Genomic DNA, 21,030 nt, shown 5'->3' with positions numbered 1-21,030 from the left:
GGCTAAGGTACTTAAACTGTAAGTGTCGGGGGTCTCCTCATCTATAGAAAGGTAAATTAAGGTTGATGTAAGATTAAAGAAGCCGGGATGCGTCCCTGGCTCATGGCTAGCCTTATTAGTAGAAGCCTTAGTTGTGGACTTAGGAGAGCTGAGCCTAGTATCATAAAATCCTCCTGATCCCCATCCTCCCTTTGTCCCAGTGTGCTTGGCAAACAGTGGACCTGCCAACACAAGCGGTCCAAGAGAGACCAGGCTGCTGTGGGGAGTCAATTGTGTGTTCCTGGGTGGTGAGGACTCCTTTTGTGGCACGCCCAAGGACCAGTTAACTCCTAAGGTCGAAGACATTCCTGGCAGGTACGCAGGAAATGACAGCCCCAAGTTTTTTTCTGCCCTACCCCAGGGGGCGGGACCTCAGAAGCGCCCTCCGGCCTCTAAAAAGGAAGTTGTTCAGTCACTCATTCAGGGAGCGAGCTGGGAAGCGGAATTTCGGGCGCCTAGACCTCAGTGCCTTGTGACCACTTGATTGTTGCCTTTGCGGATCCAGTCTTCGTCTTAGCCCAAAATCCCCCAGTCTTAGACGTCGGCCTTCCAGCTCCGTCTGTGCTCACCGTAACCCCAGGAAGCCGCTAGCTCCCGATGTCTTCTGTCAAGTTGTGGTGAGTTAGGAGTCAGCTGTGTCTTGGGCACACTCACACAGGATGCCCCGGGACAAACGCAGAGGACGCCTTTGCTGAGGCAGGGGGACAGAGCTGGGAAGCTAGGCGGGCCGCAGGGGAAGGCTGGACACGCTGCCCACGCGGCGCAGTGGAGGAGCTTGGGAGAAAGAGGATGCGCTGACTTGGAGGTGGGCCCCCTACTGGATGAGAACCTTCTCTTCAGGCCCACTGGTGCTCCGGCCTCTCTCGTGCGCCTAGAAGAATTGAAGAACCCGAAGTTTGTAGGCAAAGGCGGGTTCGGTACTGTGTTCCGTGCAGAACACAGAAAGTGGGGCCATGATGTAGCCGTCAAGATCGTGAACTCGTGAGTGACCCCAGGGTGTGCTCAAGGAGCCTGAATGGGGCAAGGGTGGGGTCTTCCAGGGCTCACCCCAATTGTGCCTCCCTTTCGGCCTGTAGGAAGGCGATCTCCAGGGAGGTGAAGGCTATGGCGAATCTGCGGAACCAGCATGTGCTGCTCCTGCTGGGGGTCACCGAGAATCTCGAGTGGGACTACGTGTCTGGGCCGGCACTTGTGACGGGGTTCATGGAGAACGGTTCCCTCGCGGGGCTACTGAAGCCCACGTGCCCTCGGCCCTGGCCTCTCTTCTGTCGCCTGCTACACGAAGTGGTGCTGGGGATGTGTTACCTGCACAGCTTGGACCCTGTGCTCCTGCACAGGGACCTCAAGCCTTCTAATGTCCTACTAGACCAAGCGTTCCACGCCAAGGTTAGCTAATCTAGACCCTAATGCACGCTTAGGACCGTGTTGAGTACCCTTGGCCCGTCCCTCTGAGTACACAATTACTCAGGTGTCAAGACCCAAATAGTTTTATCTCTAGTCATACCAGGTGACAGAGGCCCTCTGTACCCACCTGGGTCACTTCCACAGGTCTGTTCAACAATGGACCCCTGCTGACTTATCTCAGGCCTGCCCATCAGCAGCTTAGCTCTCCTGCCTAATGTTTCATTGACTCCACCTTTCCTCTGGTCCTCCATCCCACCTTCCAAGAGCTGTGGCTGCATCTTCTGGAGGAGAGAGGGGGGAACATTCTGGAGACTCTGGCTCCCTTCATCTAATACCTTTCTCTTCCGTTCCTTTACAGCTAGCAGATTTTGGCCTGTCCACATTTCAGGGAGGGTCACAGTCAGGGTCAGGCTCCAGGGACTCAGGGGGCACCCTAGCTTACTTGGCCCCAGAGCTGTTGGCTAATGTGAATCAGACCGCTTCTCAAGCCAGTGATGTCTACAGGTAAGCTATCCACCCCAAACACCGCCCCCCCAAATGTCTATGCTTATTCGGGCCCTTCTAAAGGATGTGATATGGGAAAGCCAGTGGCCAGCTAAGCCTCCTCCGTTTGTGTCTGTGCAGCTTTGGGATCCTCATGTGGGCAATGCTGGCTGGAAAAGAAGCTGAGTGTAAGACATTCTAGATGGACTCTGAGATTCTCACCCCAGGTGCCCGAAAGCACCTAAAACCCTGAGCCCTCCCCCTTCACCCTCACATCCTCTGACTGCCCTCTCCCCACCTCACCTCCTCCTTGGGTGCCACTCCCTGCTTCTGTCCATGACAGGATGGGTGTCTCCTCATTTGCGGAACTCCCATTGTTGTCACTCTCCCCAACACCAGTGGAAGGCAAGACCTCACTAGTTTGTGCAGCAGTGTGTGAAAGGGATAACCGACCTCCGCTGACAGAGCTGCCTCTGGACAGCCCTGAGACTCCTGGCTTGGAAGGACTGAAGGATTTAATGGTGCATTGCTGGAGTTCTGACCCCAAAAAGAGGCCATCCTTCCAGGGTGGGTTGGCCATTTCTCTGGCAACTCAGAATAATAAGCTTGGGTCTTCAGCAGGGAGCTTTTCCCAAGGAAAGTTCTGCTCATCTACAACTCACTCTGTTACCTTTCAGATTGCAGGCCGAAAACCAGCGATGCTTACATCCAGGTACAGGACAAGGTAGATGCTGCAGTCTCTGAGGTGAGTTTCGAACACTGCCTCTGCATCCATGAGCTATTGGGGGGTGGTGGCGTATACGGCTCCCCTGACCATCCAATTTGTCTGCACTGGCAACCCATTCTTTGATCCTTGCCCGTCATTCCCACCCAAGCAAGCCTCCAGGTAACAGATTAGAGTCCAAGAAAATATTCACCTCACCGGGGCTCACTCTGGCTGCCCCAGCTCCTTGACACAACGTCCTCCTGTCTGCGCAGGTAAAGCGCTATCTATCTCAGCCCAGAGGCAGCGACAGAACGTCGTCTGCCCCGGCGCCGAGCCAAAGAGGTACAGAAATGGATTGCCCAGGGGAAAGCACACTTCCTACAATGCTGGACCAACTGTATTTGAAGGAGCCCTCCAGACCAGTTCCTGAAAACCGTGCAAGCTTTACTGAGAAGAGACCACAGGAAGAGCTGACTGGGCGTACCACAGCAGCAGCAGCGCCGCCTTCTGACACAGTGGCTGGAACTCCCCAAATTCCACACACTTTACCTCTCAGAGACCCAACACCTAGTCCAGTCTTTACTGAGACTTCAGGTCCTGGCCCCCAAAGGAATGAGGTGAGACGCTGGCAAGACCAGGGTATGCCCCCTTACCAAGGGAAACGGAGGGCATTGATGGGACTAGCCCCCCCCGAACCCCCAACCCTGAATAGAAAGCCTGAGAACTCTGTGCTGTTTGCAGGGAAATGAAAGACGTGGTACTCATTGGTCCTCTGGGGTCCCAGGGCCAAATCCAACAGCAGGTACCTATGCTCCATCTGATATTGCTCTCCCCTGCTCAACCTGCCCATCACCTTCTCCCTCCACACCTACATGTAATATAGGCTCAAGTTACATTGGAAGTGGAAGAAATGACTAGAGACCACCTAACCCAATATGTCTCCTTTAATACACAAGAAACGTGACGCCCACTAGGAGAGGAGCCCACTGAGAGGTCACCCAACCAAACCTGTTTTTGCCACGGGATCTGCTGGCTTTCCTCAGCACCAGGTCTCTGAGTCCCCACCAGTTCCTTTATTGCTAAGGCAGTCCCGAGAGTCTCTCACCAAAGACACCCAAAGAGCAGGTGCCGCTCTTGAGTTTCTCTCAGAGGCACAGCTCCTAAAGCGACACAGTTGCTAGCGGGCTGTGATCCTGCATTTGCACCCCCCAGGGTGGACACAAGGGGCCGCTGCCCCTCTCCCCAGAGTGCTCATTAACCTCCTCTTCCTAACCACGGAACCCTCCCACTACCGCCTCCTTTTCTCTTAAAGGGACACCTTCTATTATCCTCAACAACTGTTCCAAGGTGCAAATTGGAGAGCACAACGTCATGTCGTAGCAACCAACACCGTTCTCCAGGGGCAGAGGCTGGTAGTCCTTCCACAAGTAGATTTCAGAGGATACCTGCAAGAGCCTGAAACCCGAATTCACCATTTAGCCAGCCAGTATAATTACAGCGGGAATAAAAGCACTTTCTAAGCAGCCGGGAACGACTAAACCGGTGATTGCCACTTCCTGTGGCCCACGACACTCTTCGAGGATAATCAGGTCTACACCCAACCTGACTTTTGACCTTTCTCCCAAAAGTCAATAAATACAGTATGTTACCGATGAGTGAGTCTGAGGTGTCAATCCAGGGCAGCAGCAATGAACAACAGCCAGGCGCTGGCTGCCCAGGGGAGAAGGAGCTACAGGAAAGGGGGCCTCTGGGGATCAGATGTAGGCAACCTCCTGGCACAAAAGGTCAGGGTCCAGCTGGTGGCAGGAAGACATCAGAGGGCTCTCTGGCGCTCCAGTCTCAGGGCGGAGCATTTCCTTCAGCGCTCAGGACTGACACCACCCTAAGCCTGAACTGACTCGATAGAAGTCACCCCACTCTCACTCCCCGTTTCTCCTCAATTTTGAGCACTGGGAGTTGGGGTCCTGTTGAAAGAGGTTGTGTATGATTTCCAAGGTGCCCCAGGCTCTCTAGAGCGTCAGTTTGTACTCCTGCAGCCCAGAGGTCCTGCAGCTTGCTTTCCAGGCATGGCAGCAGTTTTGATTCTCTGTAACCAAGAATTGATGGCTAGAATTTGGACACTTGGCCACACCAGAGGGACCAAGAGTAGAAGGGAAAGGCCACTCCTGCCCTCAACTGGTACCAGGATCGTGAACCTCCCAGCATTCTCTAGGCTTCACTCCCAACCTTTCTTTGGCTCCCCACTTTGAAACGTTGTGCCCTTATCTTGACACACCCCGCCTCCTTCTTATTTTTTATTTATTTATTGTTTTTTGAGACAGGGTTTCTCTGTGTAGCCTTGGCTACCCTGGACTCACTTTGTAGACCAGGCTAGCCTTGAACTCCCAGCAGACACACCCCTTTTGATCCTCCCCAACACCTCGCGTTTCTCCCACTGCCCATATGCTCTTCATTAAAGCGAGAGGGAAGATGATGGTTAGAGAGCACAGTCTGAGCATGGGAGGCAGCCAGGGGAGTCAGCTCCGCACGGGAAGGGGCAGGACTGTATAGTGGGGGAAGTGGGAGGGGGCCTTGGCGCCAAGAGGGAAGTGCCAGTCGCCCAGCAGGCCCTGAGTTACTAGCAAAGCGGCTAAGGTGAATGGCGGCCAGGCCACCCAGGCTCCCTTCTGGGGCCTAGCTTTGCTGAGAACTTCAGGAGCTTAACACAAAGCAGTGAGTTGATGGGTAGAGGGAAATTCTGGGGGCACGGTCTGGCGTGTGGGAAGGGTAGTGACGCTCTCTCACAGCCAGCTAGGAGCCCTCGGAGAGAGCACCTGGCAGCACCCCTATTGCTGTTGAAAGCTTAAGGGCTTGGGTGAGAGTGGTTCCGGGAGAGGGAGAAAAGCCCAGTGGCACGGGGCAGCGGTATTAACTCAGCTCCCTGACTGTCCCCAGGGCAAGGGCTCCGGGCTGGGGCGGGGGAGATCATGGCCCGTCTCTTCAGTCCCCGGCCTCCTCCCAGCGAAGATCTCTTCTACGAGACCTACTACAGCTTGAGTCAACAGTATCCACTGCTGGTGCTGCTGCTCGTCATCGTGCTTTGCGCGCTCTTGGCACTGCCCGCCGTCGCCTGGGCCAGCGGCAGGGTGAGATGGGCTAGGTGCGGGGAGCCTGCTTTAGGCAGGGGACATTTGAAGGACAGAGATGTGCGGGATCTTTTAGTTAATAATGTCTTGGCTGGGAACCGGAAAAGAAGCATGGAACCTCGTCTTGAATTGTTGTGACTCTGGGCACATGTGACCAAGCTCTCCACCCTCTAAGCTTGGTCCCTGGGTCTATGCTAGAAGGTGAGTGAGTCCCGGATGCTTCTCACAATGTTCTACCGGTTCTAGAGTAAATCCAACACCGGATTTTCCATTTTTCCAGAGAGGAAACTGGACTCAGGTCCCTAGGGAAATTCATTTCCTGACTTTTTCTCTCCAGATTTGGGAATGTGGGGCTGTTAGCTGTGTCCACATACTCCCAAAAGACAGTTTCATCCTGCTGTGGCTCAGTTGCTATCCTCCACCATCGTTTTGTTTGTTTGTTTGTTTTTTCATTTTTATTTTGGGTAGGAAGGGGAGTGGGTGTCTTCAATTCCTTATCTGGAAATATTCTACTCCGGGTTTTCCTTTCACTCCTTGGAGGCAAGGTGGGAAAAATGATTGAGCCAAGCCCCAAGTCCTGAAAAACGCGGGACAACTGGAAGAGATGGTGGTGGGTGAGGATGCTAAACTAAAGACAGCGACTCAGACCCAGGTGGCAAAGAGTTGCAGAAACTTAGGCTGCCCAGTACACATGTGTCAAGGTTAGCGCCATGGCTTCAGGGGGGAGGAGTCTCACAAGCAAATTAGCCATTTGGGCAACCATTCACTCCAAATGCCAAGCAGATGCTACTGTTCCCCCTTAAGAGATAAGAACTGTGCAGACAGCCAGGCAAGCCTGGAAGCCCAGTGCTTGGGAGAGGGGCACAGGAGGACCAGGAGTTCCTATGCCTCAGTGAGGAGGAGGCTAGCCCAAACTGCACGAGACCCTGACTCAAAACTAAAACTAAAAGTAAAAAAAGAAAGAAAGAAACCAAAACCAAAACCCTGAAATGCAGAAAGGGCACAGGCTATTTGCTCACAAATACTCTTGCAAATAACCAAGAGTAACCAGGTCTTATGCGTAGCTGCCCGCCCCCCCCCACCACCACCACCACCACCTACCCCCTCCCGGTCCCATTGAAACTTTTGAGACCTATTAGGTCGAACCATGTAAAACTGCTGATCTTTGTGGATAAAAACAGTAGGGTTTCAGCAATTTCTTATGGTTCAACCTAATGTGAAAAGCAAGCATCAGTGGCCCTGTTTTTGTTTTGTTTTGTTTTTTCTTTTTCTTTTCATTCATCTAGCTAGGTGTGTGTGTGTGTGTGTGTGTGTGTGTGTGTGTGTGTGTGTGTGTGTGTGTAAAGACAACTCAAAGGAGTGGGTTCTTGCCTTTCACCACGTAGATTCTGGCAATTAAATCAGGTTTGGTGGTAAGCACCCTTTTGCACTGTGCCATCTCCCCGGAGCTGGCTTGAAGGGCACCTAACAACGTGTTCCTTCTCACCTTGAAAGAACGTATGAACTCCCAGTGTTGCCTCATCCATCCTTTCTCCACAGGAGCTGATCTCAGATCCAAGCTTCCTGACAACCGTGCTGTGCGCGTTGGGTGGCTTCTCCCTGCTGTTGGGGCTAGCTTCCCGGGAGCAGCAGCTGCAGCGATGGACACGACCTCTTTCTGGCCTCACATGGGCTGCGCTGCTGGCTCTAGGCTACGGATTCCTGTTTACAGGGGGTGTGGTGAGCGCCTGGGACCAGGTGAGGAGAGCCATAGCCAGGTGGGGACTGTGGAGCTCAAGCTGAGCCCCTGTGCAGCGCGACCCAGGCCTCCAGCTTCTCACGCTCTTCTTCTCCAGGTGTCGTTTTTCCTCTTCATCATCTTCACGGTGTATGCCATGCTGCCCTTGGGCATGCGGGATGCTGCAGTTGCAGGCCTCACCTCTTCACTCTCACACCTGTTGGTCCTTGGACTGTACCTTGGGTGGCAGCCTGACTCGCAGAGGGCTCTGCTACCACAGGTAAAAAACAAAACAAAACAAAACAAAGAAAACCGCAAGTAGTTCAGGTAGTATGGCCAGAGCTGCTTGATAAAAGTTCTCTGAGCATTTGCTGAGCTGGGACTCTAAGGAAGGGCTCCACGCTGAGTGCAGGATCCAAGCACACTTAAAGCCCCTATGGCGACCCCTTGGAGCTGGTCTATGGGTGCACCATGCCTGACTTTACCAGAAGAGGGCTCTCTAGTCATGGGGAAATTCGGTCACAAGCCTCTCACAGGCACACAAATAAAAAGTAGAACCTTCATGGAAAAAAGTGAAACAACCTCGATTGGTTTCCTGAGGGTGGAATGGGCTCAGGAAATGAGTGTGGTGGAACAGAATTCTAGGCAGAGGAAACATACACGCTAGACGCAAATATACACCCCGTCCTAAGTGGCCAGGTTGGCCCTGTAGCTGAGAGTCTACAGCAGAGAGCATGGAGAAGGACCAGCTCTCCCTTATGGATGTCACGGTGTGGTACCAATTGTTCAGAAACACTTGGGCCCTTAACTGTAGAGCCAGGCTCTCCTCACCCTGTTCGTGGAACCAACTCCAACTACACAGCTGGACTCTCGCAAGCCACTGAGGTGGTGTACTCTCTGAGCCTGGCCTATACCCACAGTTGGCAGCAAATGCTGTGCTGTTCCTGTGTGGGAATGTGGTCGGAGCGTACCACAAGGCCCTGATGGAGCGAGCGCTTCGCGCCACCTTCCGGGAGGCTCTCAGCTCTCTGCACTCACGCCGGAGGTTGGACACTGAAAAAAAGCACCAGGTCAGTAGGTCCTAAGGCAGGCAGAGGACAGCAGTTCAGAGAGAACAGCCTTTTAATGCTTTCATACTGGATGGGTTTGGGCAAACATTTGCCTTTCTCAAGGATTTCCTCTTTTATATGAAATGTGACTGTCTGCCACCCTCAGAAGGTTGTTGCTAGGTGCAAATTGAAAGCCAGGGAGACAGCTGAGGGTAAGGTCCTTGCTGCACAAACCTGAAGATGTCCACTCCAATTCCCAGATCCTAGGTAGATGCAGCCAACAGACCCCACAACGCTGTCCTCTGCCCTCTACCCACACACTGTGCCACATGTGCCCACATACACACACATCATGTGATTGTGATACGGTTAGATTTTAGCCAGGTATAGAGGTGCATGCCTTTAATCTCAGCTCTTGGGAGGCAAAGGCAGATGTATCTCTGTGAGTTCGAGGCCACCCTGGTTTAGCTAGCGAAGTTCATTCAGGCCAGCCAGGGCTACATAGTAGATACTGTCTCGATGATGATGATGATGATGGTGGCGATGACAATAATAATTAAAGTTATTATATTAAAGGAAGATTTCAAATTTAGAGGCTAATACTGAATTTAGTCCCTAATAGTGGCCAGGACAGAATGGGGCATTGGACGGTCAGGAAGTGTTGGGGTACATACTGGTGGGTAGCATGTAATAATACCTGGTAGCCTAAGTCATTTGAAGGGCTGAGGTTCTTGGTCATAGGGCACAGGAGGGTGTAGGGGTGTCATTCATAGGGATGTTTCCCAGGAGCACCTCCTTTTGTCCATCCTTCCTGCCTACCTGGCCCGAGAGATGAAAGCAGAGATCATGACACGGCTGCAGGCTGGACAGGGCTCACGGCCAGAGAACACAAACAACTTTCACAGCCTGTATGTCAAGAGGCACCAAGGAGTCAGGTCTGAGAAAAGACAGCTGGAGGGGAGGGACCCCAGGATGCGGCCCTGGCCCGCCCCCGTTGACACAGCCCTCCTGCCCCGCCCGTTACAGTGTGCTGTATGCTGACATCGTGGGCTTCACGCGCCTGGCCAGCGAATGTTCCCCGAAGGAACTGGTACTTATGCTCAACGAGCTCTTTGGCAAGTTCGACCAGATCGCCAAGGTCAGAGGGGTTTGCCTACCCCCTCCCCAAGAACCCTCAAACACCTCATGCTGGGGAGCCTCATGCAAGGAAAGCACCCACCTTCTGAGAAGTCACACATGGGAGCCAGGCCAAGCTCCCAGACTCTGCAGTAGAAGTCGCAACCACTCACAAATACCCCCACTCAGGAAACTGTCACCATCCCCGAGGGCCCACTCCACATCTGACATCCCAAGGGTAACGTCTCCACATATGTGCAGAGATTTCCAGGCACTCTGACCTTGGGAGGCCTTTCCAGGAGAAATCTCTGTCTTCTATAACTCAGCTTAGCACCTAATCAGACAGGATGGATCCATCTTAGCTTGAGGTCTGCTTCTATGCCCCTCGATCCAGATACTATTATCACGTGCTGATATGAGTGTACCCTACGTATACCAAAACTTAGGAGACCCACAGACACTCACTCCAGCCCTTGCTTATTCCTTCTGATAGGGACGGTGCCCGAGAGACCTCAGTCATTCCCCCATATCAAGGGCAGCCAGAGATCCGGTCTAGGCATTCCAAACCGCAGAAGTTCTTCAGGAACCCCACAGTTGCTCCCCCACCTTTCCCAACTCCCTCCTACCCCTCTGGCCTCTAACCAGGTTCCTCTACACACCCACACACATACTCCCAGGAACATGAATGCATGCGGATCAAGATCCTGGGGGACTGTTACTATTGTGTCTCCGGGCTGCCGCTCTCACTGCCTGACCACGCCATCAATTGCGTGCGCATGGGACTGGACATGTGCCGGGCCATCAGGTCAGTCCGGGTGTGTGAGCCATGAGGAGGCATTCAGGCCAATGGCTGTTGGGAGGAATGTGGGAGGCAGTGTGGTAGAGTCCTCCTCCATGAAAAGAGGATTGTGGCAGGACTAAGCATGCCCCCACACTCCCCTCAGGAAAATTCGGGTAGCCACCGGTGTGGACATCAACATGCGTGTAGGGGTGCACTCAGGCAGTGTGCTGTGTGGAGTCATCGGGCTACAGAAGTGGCAGTATGATGTCTGGTCCCATGATGTCACACTGGCCAACCACATGGAAGCTGGCGGTGTGCCAGGGTAAGACTCAGAGCCTGGGGCAGCTGCAGCAAAAGGTCAGTTGAATCTCCCATATGTTGCTACCCTGTTCACGGTCCCTTGAGACACAAGTACAGGGAAATTCTGGGATGTCAGGAGGCACTCCCTGTGACATGGGGCCTCTCTTGAAGACACAGCTCTGGGAATGGTCTTTGAAAAAAATTAGAGGCTTCCCTTCTGACTCACGCTGCTCCCTCCTTCCAGACGAGTGCACATCACAGGGGCTACCTTGGCCCTGCTGGCAGGGGCTTATGCTGTGGAGAGGGCAGACATGGAACACCGGGACCCATACCTTCGGGAGCTAGGAGAACCTACATACCTGGTCGTCGATCCTCGGGTAAAAGCAAACTATCTAGTCATCAAGACGAGTCTTTTCTCCTATGCCAGAAGCTGAGCTGCTATGCTGTGGTGTGGGCGGGACAAGCCTCTGAGGGGATGGGAGAGTGGGGAAATGTCTCATTTTCACTCTCAGACTTCACATGTCCCAGGCTGAGGAGGAAGATGAGAAGGGCACTGCGAAAGGGTTACTGTCTTCTCTGGAGGGGCACACGATGCGGCCATCACTGCTGATGACTCGTTATCTGGAGTCTTGGGGTGCAGCCAAGCCTTTCGCCCATCTAAGCCACATTGACAGTCCTGTATCCACCTCCACTCCACTCCCGGTGTGTATGCCTACGTTAGATACCCACGTGCTTGTGGGAAAACAGCTTCCGCCGTCCTCAGGCCCCCACTCCCAGACTCCCCAGTGAATCACTCGGGAATGTGGGAGAATCCTGAACTTCCTGATTGCCCCAGTCAGTGGTTCAGGTTTTTTCTTGCCCTCTCTTCCAGCTCACCTCAGAGAGAAAGTAAGACACCATGTGCCCAGTGTATTTCACCCTCCCCGTCTGCACCCCTCCCCTCCCACCTCCCCCCCGCCATTTCCTTCTGGTTCCATGCTCCCTCTCTCCCGCCCACCCGCCACTTCCTTCTGGTTCTGTGCTCCCTCTCCTCCCCCCCCCCCCCCGCCGCCACTTCCTTCTGGTTCCGTGCTCCCTCTCCCCCCCTCTCCTCTCCCTCCCCAAGCCACTTCCTTCTGGTTCCATCCTCCCTCTCTCCCGCCCACCCGCCACTTCCTTCTGGTTCCGTGCTCCCTCTCCCCCCCTCTCCTCTCCCTCCCCAAGCCACTTCCTTCTGGTTCCGTGCTCCCTCTCCCCGCCCCCCCCCCGCCACTTCCTTCTGGTTCCGTGCTTCCTCTCCCCCCCCCCCCCCGCCACTTCCTTCTGGTTCCGTGCTCCCTCTCCCTCCCCCCCACTTCCTTCTGGTTCTGTGCTCCCTCTCCCTCCCCCCCCCACTTCCTTCTGGTTCCGTGCTCCCTCTCCCTCCCCCCTCCCCCCCACTTCCTTCTGGTTCCGCGCTCCCTCTCCACTCTGTCAAGGCCATTTACTACAAGTTTCTATTCTCTTTAATTCTCCTCAAAGTTAAGTTGTGGGCAAGCTTTTGCCTCTGCTTGCTGTCACTTAGACATGAGCGGAAAATGAGGTGACAAGTAGAAGTCACTGGTCTGGGGCGCACAGAGTGTTGTCACTTCTGCCCTCGGTGATTGCTCTTTTATACTTGGCCACTTTTTTTAATATTTCATTTAATTTTTAATTTATGTGCGTTGGTGTGAGGGTGTCAGATCTTAGAGTTACAGACAGTTGTGAGCTGCCATGTGGGTGCTGGGAATTGAACCCAGGTCCTTTGGAAGAGCAGGCATTGCTCTTAACCACTGAGCCATCTCTTCAATCCCAATATACTTGGCCACTTTTATATCTTTGCTTATATTGTCTGCTCCCCTTGGTGAAGAAGAGGATGATTACGACCAAACTGGGTTCCCTTCCTTTCTTCTCCATACTTGGTTATCTACCTTCCTCAGCTCCCAGCTCAGCATGGCTGACCTCACAAAAGGTCGGAGAGGGGCCAACATTTTCTGTAGAGTCTTCCGTTCAAGCCAGTGATTTTTTTTTTTTTTCAGCATTCAAGGATGATGGGAAAGTCCCTGCTTTTAGGATCCGCAGTCTTCAAGGAGACACAGAAGTAACAGCCTCCCAAAGCTAGAGAAGAGAAAGGGTTTCCCAGTTAAGGGATGTTCTCCAAGGGGAAACAAGGGCTTTAAAGACCCTGGAAATCTATAGGGTTAGGAGGAAATGAAGTTTGGGATGTCCCTCCCTGGGTAAGTGGGATGACATGGGAGTCATTAGAAGCAGCAGCAGCCAGGTCAAATGCACATGGTCAAAGACATATGTAGAAAACGTGATCAGGTTTGTGGTCTATCTGGACGAAGAGGGAATATTCACCGTACCCCCACCATGTGTGTTTCCAACAGGAGAAGGCCTTCAGCCCCCAGTGGAGCCTGGACCGGTGAGGAGACCTCATCTTTGACAGTGGGGCACCCTGGGTGAATCCTCCTGGGAGGACTGCTTTGCTTTGTCCGGGCACCTTTGAGGACCTTTGTGGTAACAGGCTTGGCTGTCGCCGTGCAGGAGTCGTACCCCTCGCGGGCTAGATGACGAACTGGACACCGGGGATGCCAAGTTCTTCCAGGTCATCGAACAACTCAACTCTCAGAAGTATGACGACAACCAGAGGGCGGAGGGATGGAGGGCCAGAGGGTGTGTGGCGGAGAAGGGTGGGTGCTCCCGTGGGGGTCTGGAAGGAGGTGAGGAGATGTCCTCCTGAGCACCTCTGCCCTGTCCCATCCTGCCTGCCGCATCCCACCTCCTGCCTCACTCGCACCAGACAGTGGAAACAGTCAAAGGACTTCAACCTCCTGACCCTGTACTTCAGAGAGAAGGACATGGAGAAACAGGTGGGCTGGACAGAAGAGCTCCGAAAGATCCCCCCACCCCAGCCATGGCCCTTGCCCCTGGGGGAAGGTTTAGGACTTCTACCCCCGCCCTGCTCCCCCCACCTTCCCCAGGTCTGCATAGCTTTTAACCCGAGGATGAGGGGGATTGTGCCTCTCATAGGAAAGTCCTGCCAGGTGTGGTGGTACAGGCCGGTAACCCCAGCCCTTGGGAGGTGAAAGCTGAAAGATCAGGAATTTAAGATCATCCTGGGCTACCTAGCATGTCTGAAGCCAACCCAGGTCACACGACCAAAAAAAAAAAAAAAAGGCATCTGTAGACTGAGTTATTTGGTGAGGCAGTAAAAAGAGTAGGGACATCTCCTTGAAGAACTGGAGGGTGGAGCGTGAGGCTGGGGAACCCCCACTTGCCTGGAGTTGATACCTTCCCAGCCATGGTCAACACCAACACCTTGCCTCTGTCTACCCTTTGCCTCCAGTACCGGCTTTCTGCACTCCCCGCCTTCAAATACTACGCAGCCTGCACCTTCCTGGTTTTTCTGTCCAACTTCACTATTCAAATGCTGGTGACAAACAGGTGAGATAGCACCGGGCAACAGCAGCGCTGGCTGTTCTGTGTTGAACCCTTTGCTCTTCCTGACCCATGACCCACACTTTCTTCCTTTGGTACCTTCCCCTGAGCTTCAGATAGTCAGCCACATCCTCCGGAGAATAGGTAATAATCACAGCTCTCATCTTAGTGCACACCCTGGGGCTGGGGCTGTGCCTGAGTGGCAGAGAGCCTGGTGTCCATTTCATGAGGCCTTGGGTTCAGCCCATTGTACATCCCGACCACTTTCAATCACCTGTATCTTTGGACAGTAGCAGCATCTTCATGAGGGATACTCTGCTCTCATCAAGAAGCCCACATCTCACAACAAGTGACTGCATTATAATATAGGCCTTCAAGCCTAGGCCGCTGCTCTTTGAAGAGTAGAATTTGGTTCAACACTAAAAGGGTTAAAGAGCCGCTGGGTATAGTGGCACACACCTGTTAATTCCAGTACTTGGGAGGCAGAGGCAGGCGGATCTATGTGAGATCCTGGTCTACAAAGCAAGTCCAGGATAGCCAAGGCCACACAGAGAAACCTTGTCTTGAAAAACCAAAACAAACAAACAAACAAGCAAAACAAAACCAAAAAAGAAAAGAAAAGAAAAGAGTGTTAAAGAGCTTTAGCCCAGAGATTAATGTGGGTACCTGAGACTACTAACCCCTGACCCCTGACCCCTGTCTCCCAACCAGCAGACAGGCACAGCTCCTCACACCAGAGCTCCTGCTGGCTCTTCCAAGCCTCCCTCTTGTCTTCTCTTAGGGCCCCAGCTCTGGCCATCACCTACAGCGTCACCTTCCTCCTCTTCCTGCTCCTCCTCTTCGTCTGCTTCTCAGAGCACCTGACGGTATGAGGACTGGGGGGTGGGGGGGATGGGGGGGTGTGACAACACTGACCTGGCATGAAGGGAGGAGGGGCCCCAGCCCTGCAGCAATGACACCTGGGTTTTCCTCCCACAGAAATGTGTCCAGAAAGGACCCAAAATGCTTCACTGGTTGCCTGCACTGTCTATCCTGGTGGCCACACGGCCAGGATTGCGAGTAGCTCTGGGCACGGCCACTATCCTCCTGGTGTTCACCATGGCCATCGCCAGCCTGGTGAGGACAAAGAGGGTTCTGTCTGCCACCGTCAGGGCATACCGGACCTGTCAGGGGTTGAAAGGAAATCCCTGGATCTAGAGAGACAGCTGAACTAAAACCAAAGGATGCTGGGAGAGGGGTGTGTGTGTGTGTCTGGGAGTGTGTGTGTGTGTGAGTGTGTGCGTGTGTGTATGTGTGTGTGCATGTGTGTGTATGTGTGTCTGTGTGTGTGTGTATGTGTGTCTGTGTGTGTGCGTGTGTGTGTGTGCGTGTGTGTATGTGTGTCTGTGTGTGTGCGTGTGTGTGTGAGTGTGTGCGTGTGTGTCTGTGTGTGCGCGTGTGTGTGTGTGTGTCTGTGTGTGTGCGTGTGTGTGTGAGTGTGTGCGTGTGTGTATGTGTGTCTGTGTGTCTGTGTGTGTGTGCGTGTGTGTATGTGTGTCTGTGTGTGCGTGTGTGTATGTGTGTGTGTGTGTCTGTGTGTGTGTGTGTGTGTGTCCCTTCTATCTTTTCTGCCTCTGTAGGCCTACATCATCCTTAGCTTGTTTGCTAAGTTTACAGGATTTATAATTGTTCTTAGAAGTTAATAGGAATCAGCCAAATTACAAAATAAAAAACAAAAGGAAGCAAGATGCCCTATAGTGGCTACGTAGTTGGCAAAAGCCGACAGTGGTTTGATGGCACACTGCTCTCAATTCCTCCTGCCTGGAAGGACCCGCCTGGCGCTCTCTCAGAAGCAGCAGAGCTTGCCCCTTTGTAGGAGGCTGGCTTCTGCCCACCCCTAGCTCAGGTGCAGCCCAGCTGAAGCCTCCCCTTGTGCCCAGGGTGTCTGCTGCCTTTCAGCTTCCCTCCCTCTGCAGCTCTTCTTACCAGGGTCATCAGCCTGCCTCGTCTCAGCTTCCAATGTCTCTTCCGTGGCGCTCAATGCTTCCTGGGAGCTGCCAGGATCCCTGCCTCTCATCAGCATCCCAGTGAGTGGTTCCGTAAAGCCTCGGGGTCTCCTTCCCCACACCCTTTCCTCATCAGTCCCCCAACTCATAAGCTAAAGAGCACTCCATCCAAGAGACATTGGTCATAGCCAGTGTCTGTTTCCGTGAGTGACATGCCTATTTGCCCTGTAAGCCCTATGCCCTGGGAGAACAGGGGACCCTCGGGGCATTCTCCCAGTGAGACCTAGGGGATATGCTCACTGCTGACCGCCCGCCCTGCCGGCCCCACAGTACTCCATGCATTGCTGCGTGTTGGGATCTCTCTCCTGCTCCCTTTTTCTGCACATGAGTTTTGAACTGAAGCTGCTTCTCCTTCTGCTGTGGCTGGTGGCGTCTTGTTCCCTGTTTCTGTACTCCCACGCCTGGCTCTCCGACTGCCTCATTGCCCATCTTTATCAAAGCCCTTTGGACTCCAGGTACATTCAGTCACCAGACACGTGTGCTCAAGCCCTCGGGAGTGCAGCTGTGACAGACCTGAACTGCCCACAAGGCAAAGCGGGAGGGGTGCTGAGGGCTCTTTGGGCACTGGGGGCAGGGAGGAGGCGGTCAGGGAGGAACAGGACAAGGGACAATGTTGACTCTGATCTCTCAGGCCAGGGGTGCTGAAGGAACCCAAACTGATGGGAGCTATCTACTTCTTCGTCTTCTTCTTCACGCTCCTTGTCCTGGCTCGGCAGGTACCTCCTCCTTCATCTCAGTCCCCCCAGGGCCCTCCTGTGAGTGGCTGAGGCTGGGGCCCCATATTGATAACGTGTCTGTCATCTCCAGGGCTGAGCCCAAGTAATATGTCCACTGGAAACTTCCAAGAGACAGTTCCAGCTCCTTTTCTTACTTCTTCACTCTCTAAATCCCTAAGGTTCTTACCATCACTCCCTTTCTCCTACCCCCAAATCTAAGAAAAGCCATGGTTACGAAAAGAAAAAGTCTGCTGGTGGTTCTGTGGGACCTAACTTGAAACAGACCCTAAAAGCCATCTCTCTCCAGGACAGCTGTACCCTAACCCTTACCGCTGAGTGTGGGGTGTGGGGGCCTCTGTCCCATCTCCCTAGAATGAGTACTACTGCCGCCTGGACTTCCTGTGGAAGAAGAAGCTGAGGCAGGAGCAAGAGGAGACTGAGACGATGGAGAACCTGACCCGGCTCCTCCTGGAGAATGTGCTTCCTGCACACGTGGCCCCCCAGTTCATCGGCCAGAACCGGCGCAATGAGGTGACTTCCCAGCCCCCCAACTCCAGAGCCCCAGATGTCCCTGGGACTGGGCTTGCATGAGACTCTTGGGTCTCAGCCCATCCTTACTGGGGTCCCTAAAAAGTGGGTCAGGTCAGATAGTCTCCCCAGTCCCTGCTCTGTCAGAGCTTCGTCTTGCCCTTTGTCCTTGGAAGCCACAAAAATCTGGGCTTCAAGTTTTTGTTTAGAACATCTTCTGGCCTCTAATACCTCAGTAGTAGAGCTTACCTACCATGCAGGTGGCCTGTGGCAGGAAAAAAAAAAAAACAAAAGACAAAAAAAAAAAAAAAAAAAAAAAAAAAACAAAGAAAAAGAAAAAAGGGGGGAAGAGGGAAGCAAGCATCTTTCCAAGTCATGGCCATGTCACTCCTTTCAGAAGCCTGGCCAAATGGTGACGGGACTGTCTGAAGGACAGTTCATCCATGCCTCTAGTGCTGCACCATCCATCGCTAGCCACTCACATTTTAGTTTTAATGAATTGAAATAAAAACTCAGCTCACTTGGCCTGGCAACCTGGAACACACATAAAGGTGGAAGGAGAGACATAACTCCTGAAAGGTGTCCTCTGAGCTCATAATTAAAAAATAAAAATTCTCCCAGGGAGGCAGAGGAAGGTGGATCGCTGTGAGTTCGAGGCCAGCCTGGTCTACAAAGTGAGCCCAGGACAGCCAGGGTGACACAGAGAAACCCTGTCTCAGAAAAATAAATAAATAAATAAATAAATAAATAAATAAATATTCCAAGATGGAAAGATGGCTCAGAGGTTAAGAAAGAGCACTGGCTGCTCTTCCAGAGGTCCAGAGATCAATTCCCAGTGACCACATGGTGGCTCGCAACCATCTATAATTAGATCTGGTACCCTCTTCTGGTGTGCGGACATGACACGCAGGCAGAACACTGTATGTGTAATAAACAAATAAATAAATGTTTAAGAAATAAAATAAAATAGTAAAAATCTCCCAAAGAAGCAGACGGGGAGTTTTTGCTACCTCCTCGTCACACCCTAAGCCGAGCAGCAGCTGTGCTCCGGCACCGCTCTTCGATCTTATTCCCTTGGGTGAGGCATGAAGGCACTGGCCCCGGAGCTGCGCGCCTCACCCCTGCTCCCGTCCGTAGGACCTCTATCACCAGTCATACGAATGTGTTTGTGTCCTCTTCGCGTCGGTCCCGGACTTTAAGGAATTCTACTCGGAATCCAGCGTCAACCACGAGGGGCTGGAGTGCCTGCGGCTGCTCAATGAAATCATTGCTGATTTCGATGAGGTACAACGCCAAAGCCCTATGTCCTGGGTTCTAGACTCTCCCGCCACGCCTTCCTCTCACTTTGCTCTCCTAACCATTAGGCCGAGCCTACTCCCCCAGCCTCCCCGACACTCCGTGTCCCTACATTGCTCATTGACAACCATCTCCCCCCCACCACCATCTCCAGCCCTACAGCCTGGTCCTTTAGCCTCCAAAGGCCTGAGGCAGGCTTTTGGAGAAGGGATGGCAAAAGCAAGAGAGACGGGAAGCACAGGCTCTTCTCTCCACAGCTGCTCTCCAAGCCGAAGTTCAGTGGAGTGGAGAAGATCAAAACCATCGGCAGCACCTACATGGCGGCCACGGGCCTCAACGCCACGTCCGGCCAGGACACACAACAGGTACAGCAGCTCTTTCCTCTCGACCCTCCCGCGGGCTTCCGTTGACGGGGTTATTCATAAATTGCACTCATCTCTGTCCCCGCCCCCCACCCCCACCCCCACCCCGGCCATTGGCCCATCCTGGTGGGCGGACCCATTTACCAGGATGCTGAGCGAAGCTGCAGCCATCTGGGCACCATGGTGGAATTTGCAGTGGCCCTGGGGTCTAAGCTGGATGTCATCAACAAACACTCATTCAACAACTTCCGCCTGCGTGTGGGTGAGGGACCGCCTTTGCTGGGGCGACGTCGTGGTACCTCCTCTCCCCTCCCCAAGTCCTTCCACAGTTGCTTTCCAGCTCATGCCCCCTCTCCTGACTTCTTCTCCCTAGGCTAAAGCTTAAGGCTGCTAGTCCAAGAGCTAAGACAGATTCACCCCTCTCTCCCCTGTAAAACCACCTGGCCTTTCCATTCCCCCCTCCAATCTCCTTCTTAAAAGCCCCCTCCCCCAATCAAGGCCCCTTCTTACCACGTTTCTTATTAGGATTAAACCACGGACCAGTAGTAGCAGGCGTGATTGGGGCGAGGAAGCCACAGTATGACATTTGGGGGAACACAGTGAATGTGGCCAGCCGCATGGAGAGTACAGGAGTCCTGGGCAAGATCCAAGTGAGAGAACCAGGTGGGAGGCGTGGGTGAGGGGACAAGGATAAGGCTGTCCTACACCCCTTCACCCCTCCTCCACTTGCAGGTGACTGAGGAGACAGCGAGGGCCCTGCAATCCCTGGGTTACGCGTGCTACAGCCGGGGCGTCATCAAGGTCAAAGGCAAAGGGCAGCTCTGTACCTACTTCCTGAACACAGACCTGACACGAACTGGATCTCCCTCAGCATCATAAATACCTCAGCATCTCTCTTCTAAGATCCTCAATAAAATATTTTCTGGGCGCCGGGCGTGATAGTGCATGCCTTTAAGCCCAGCATTCGGGAGGCAGAGGCAGGCGATCGCTGTGAGTTCGAGGCCAGCCTGGTCTACACAGTGAGTCCAGGACTGCCGAGGCTACGCAGAGAGACCCTGTCTTGAATAAAACTATATATATATCCCCCGCCCCCGGGATCTGAAGTGGCACCTATTTTTCCCAGATGCCTTGCTAGGCCTCTTATTCTAGAGGGTATTATTTTATTGGGGGTGGCCTCTGAGAGATGGCGGGTACTGATACCCAGAATTCTGGAAGATAGGATCAGATGACCGAATCCCCAGTGAGACTTCCTTGGGAGATGGAGAGAAGGAAGGCCACCTCCCAGGACTCTGCTGAGAAGCTGAAGGCCACCTGCAGGAAGTTAGAGTGAAACATTCAGGGACATGCATCAGGAACTTCAGCAAAGACACTTCCTAAGAACTGGTTTTCGGGCTGGAGAGATGGCTCAGAGGTTAAGAGCACTTGACTGCTCCTCCAGAGGTCCTGAGTTCAATTCCCAGCAACCACATGGTGGTTCACAACCATCTATAATGAGCTCTGGTGCCTTCTTCTGGCATGTAGGTGTACATGCGGCAGAACACTGTATACATAACAATAATAAATAACTATTTAAAAACAAAACAAAACAACCGCTTTTCAAGCGCGGCGTGGTGGAGCATGCCTTTAATCCCAGCACTCAGGAGGCAGAGGCAGGTGAGTTTGAGGCCAGCCTGGTCTACAAAGCGAGTCCAGGACAGCCAAGGCTACACAGAGAAACCCTGTCTCAAAAAACAAAACAAACAAACAAAAAAGAACTGGTTTTCTCAGATCCCCTGATTCATGACTCTGGAGTGATGAACCCACACAGACAGTTCTTTTAATAATCTCCTTGAGGAGTCAGTAGTGTATTTTTCTAAGTGGGATCTGTAGATCACTAGTTCAGACTTAGGAGTGTAGAGCTATATCTGTCCGCGTGTCCCTTCCAA

At 53.1% G+C, this 21,030-nt stretch overlaps 2 protein-coding genes across 2 annotated transcripts; both read left to right on the top strand.

Annotated features, from left to right (window-relative positions):
- The first annotated feature begins 451 nt into the window (after positions 1-451).
- Ripk3 (receptor interacting serine/threonine kinase 3) lies at positions 452-4,012 on the top strand. Its single transcript, XM_051143371.1, has 10 exons — positions 452-656; positions 880-1,020; positions 1,116-1,425; positions 1,802-1,947; positions 2,068-2,114; positions 2,326-2,493; positions 2,604-2,671; positions 2,905-3,249; positions 3,374-3,434; positions 3,945-4,012. The coding sequence occupies exons 1-10, from the start codon at positions 637-639 to the stop codon at positions 4,010-4,012; spliced, it is 1,374 nt and encodes a 457-aa protein (XP_050999328.1). The 5' UTR covers positions 452-636.
- Positions 4,013-5,564: 1,552 nt separating this feature from the next.
- Adcy4 (adenylate cyclase 4) lies at positions 5,565-20,117 on the top strand. Its single transcript, XM_051143149.1, has 25 exons — positions 5,565-5,757; positions 7,297-7,494; positions 7,593-7,754; positions 8,395-8,544; positions 9,310-9,458; positions 9,550-9,661; positions 10,317-10,444; positions 10,584-10,742; positions 10,965-11,097; positions 11,249-11,422; positions 13,108-13,142; positions 13,265-13,351; positions 13,521-13,590; positions 14,067-14,164; positions 14,940-15,024; positions 15,137-15,274; positions 16,114-16,224; positions 16,474-16,658; positions 16,835-16,919; positions 17,292-17,450; positions 18,585-18,731; positions 19,001-19,108; positions 19,253-19,367; positions 19,631-19,755; positions 19,838-20,117. Exons 1-25 carry the CDS (start codon positions 5,599-5,601, stop codon positions 19,982-19,984), a joined length of 3,219 nt encoding a protein of 1,072 aa, XP_050999106.1. The 5' UTR covers positions 5,565-5,598; the 3' UTR covers positions 19,985-20,117.
- Positions 20,118-21,030: the final 913 nt, after the last annotated feature.

This window comes from Acomys russatus, chromosome 3, assembly GCF_903995435.1.
Source record: "Acomys russatus chromosome 3, mAcoRus1.1, whole genome shotgun sequence".
NCBI classification, from domain to species: domain Eukaryota; kingdom Metazoa; phylum Chordata; class Mammalia; order Rodentia; family Muridae; genus Acomys; species Acomys russatus.
This window is presented reverse-complemented; position numbering and strand designations above follow the sequence as displayed.

Bases quoted from the DNA above. Each gene is read 5' to 3' on its own strand.
- Ripk3 (XM_051143371.1), top strand. From the start codon at position 637: ATGTCTTCTGTCAAGTTGTG. The intron at 657-879 runs GTGAGTTAGGAG...CCTTCTCTTCAG, and splicing joins ATGTCTTCTGTCAAGTTGTG to GCCCACTGGTGCTCCGGCCT. The intron at 3,435-3,944 runs GTACCTATGCTC...TTTCTCTTAAAG, and splicing joins AGGGCCAAATCCAACAGCAG to GGACACCTTCTATTATCCTC.
- Adcy4 (XM_051143149.1), top strand. From the start codon at position 5,599: ATGGCCCGTCTCTTCAGTCCCCGGCCTCCTCCCAGCGAAGATCTCTTC. The intron at 9,662-10,316 runs GTCAGAGGGGTT...ACATACTCCCAG, and splicing joins AGTTCGACCAGATCGCCAAG to GAACATGAATGCATGCGGAT. The intron at 19,109-19,252 runs GTACAGCAGCTC...CCCATTTACCAG, and splicing joins CCGGCCAGGACACACAACAG to GATGCTGAGCGAAGCTGCAG.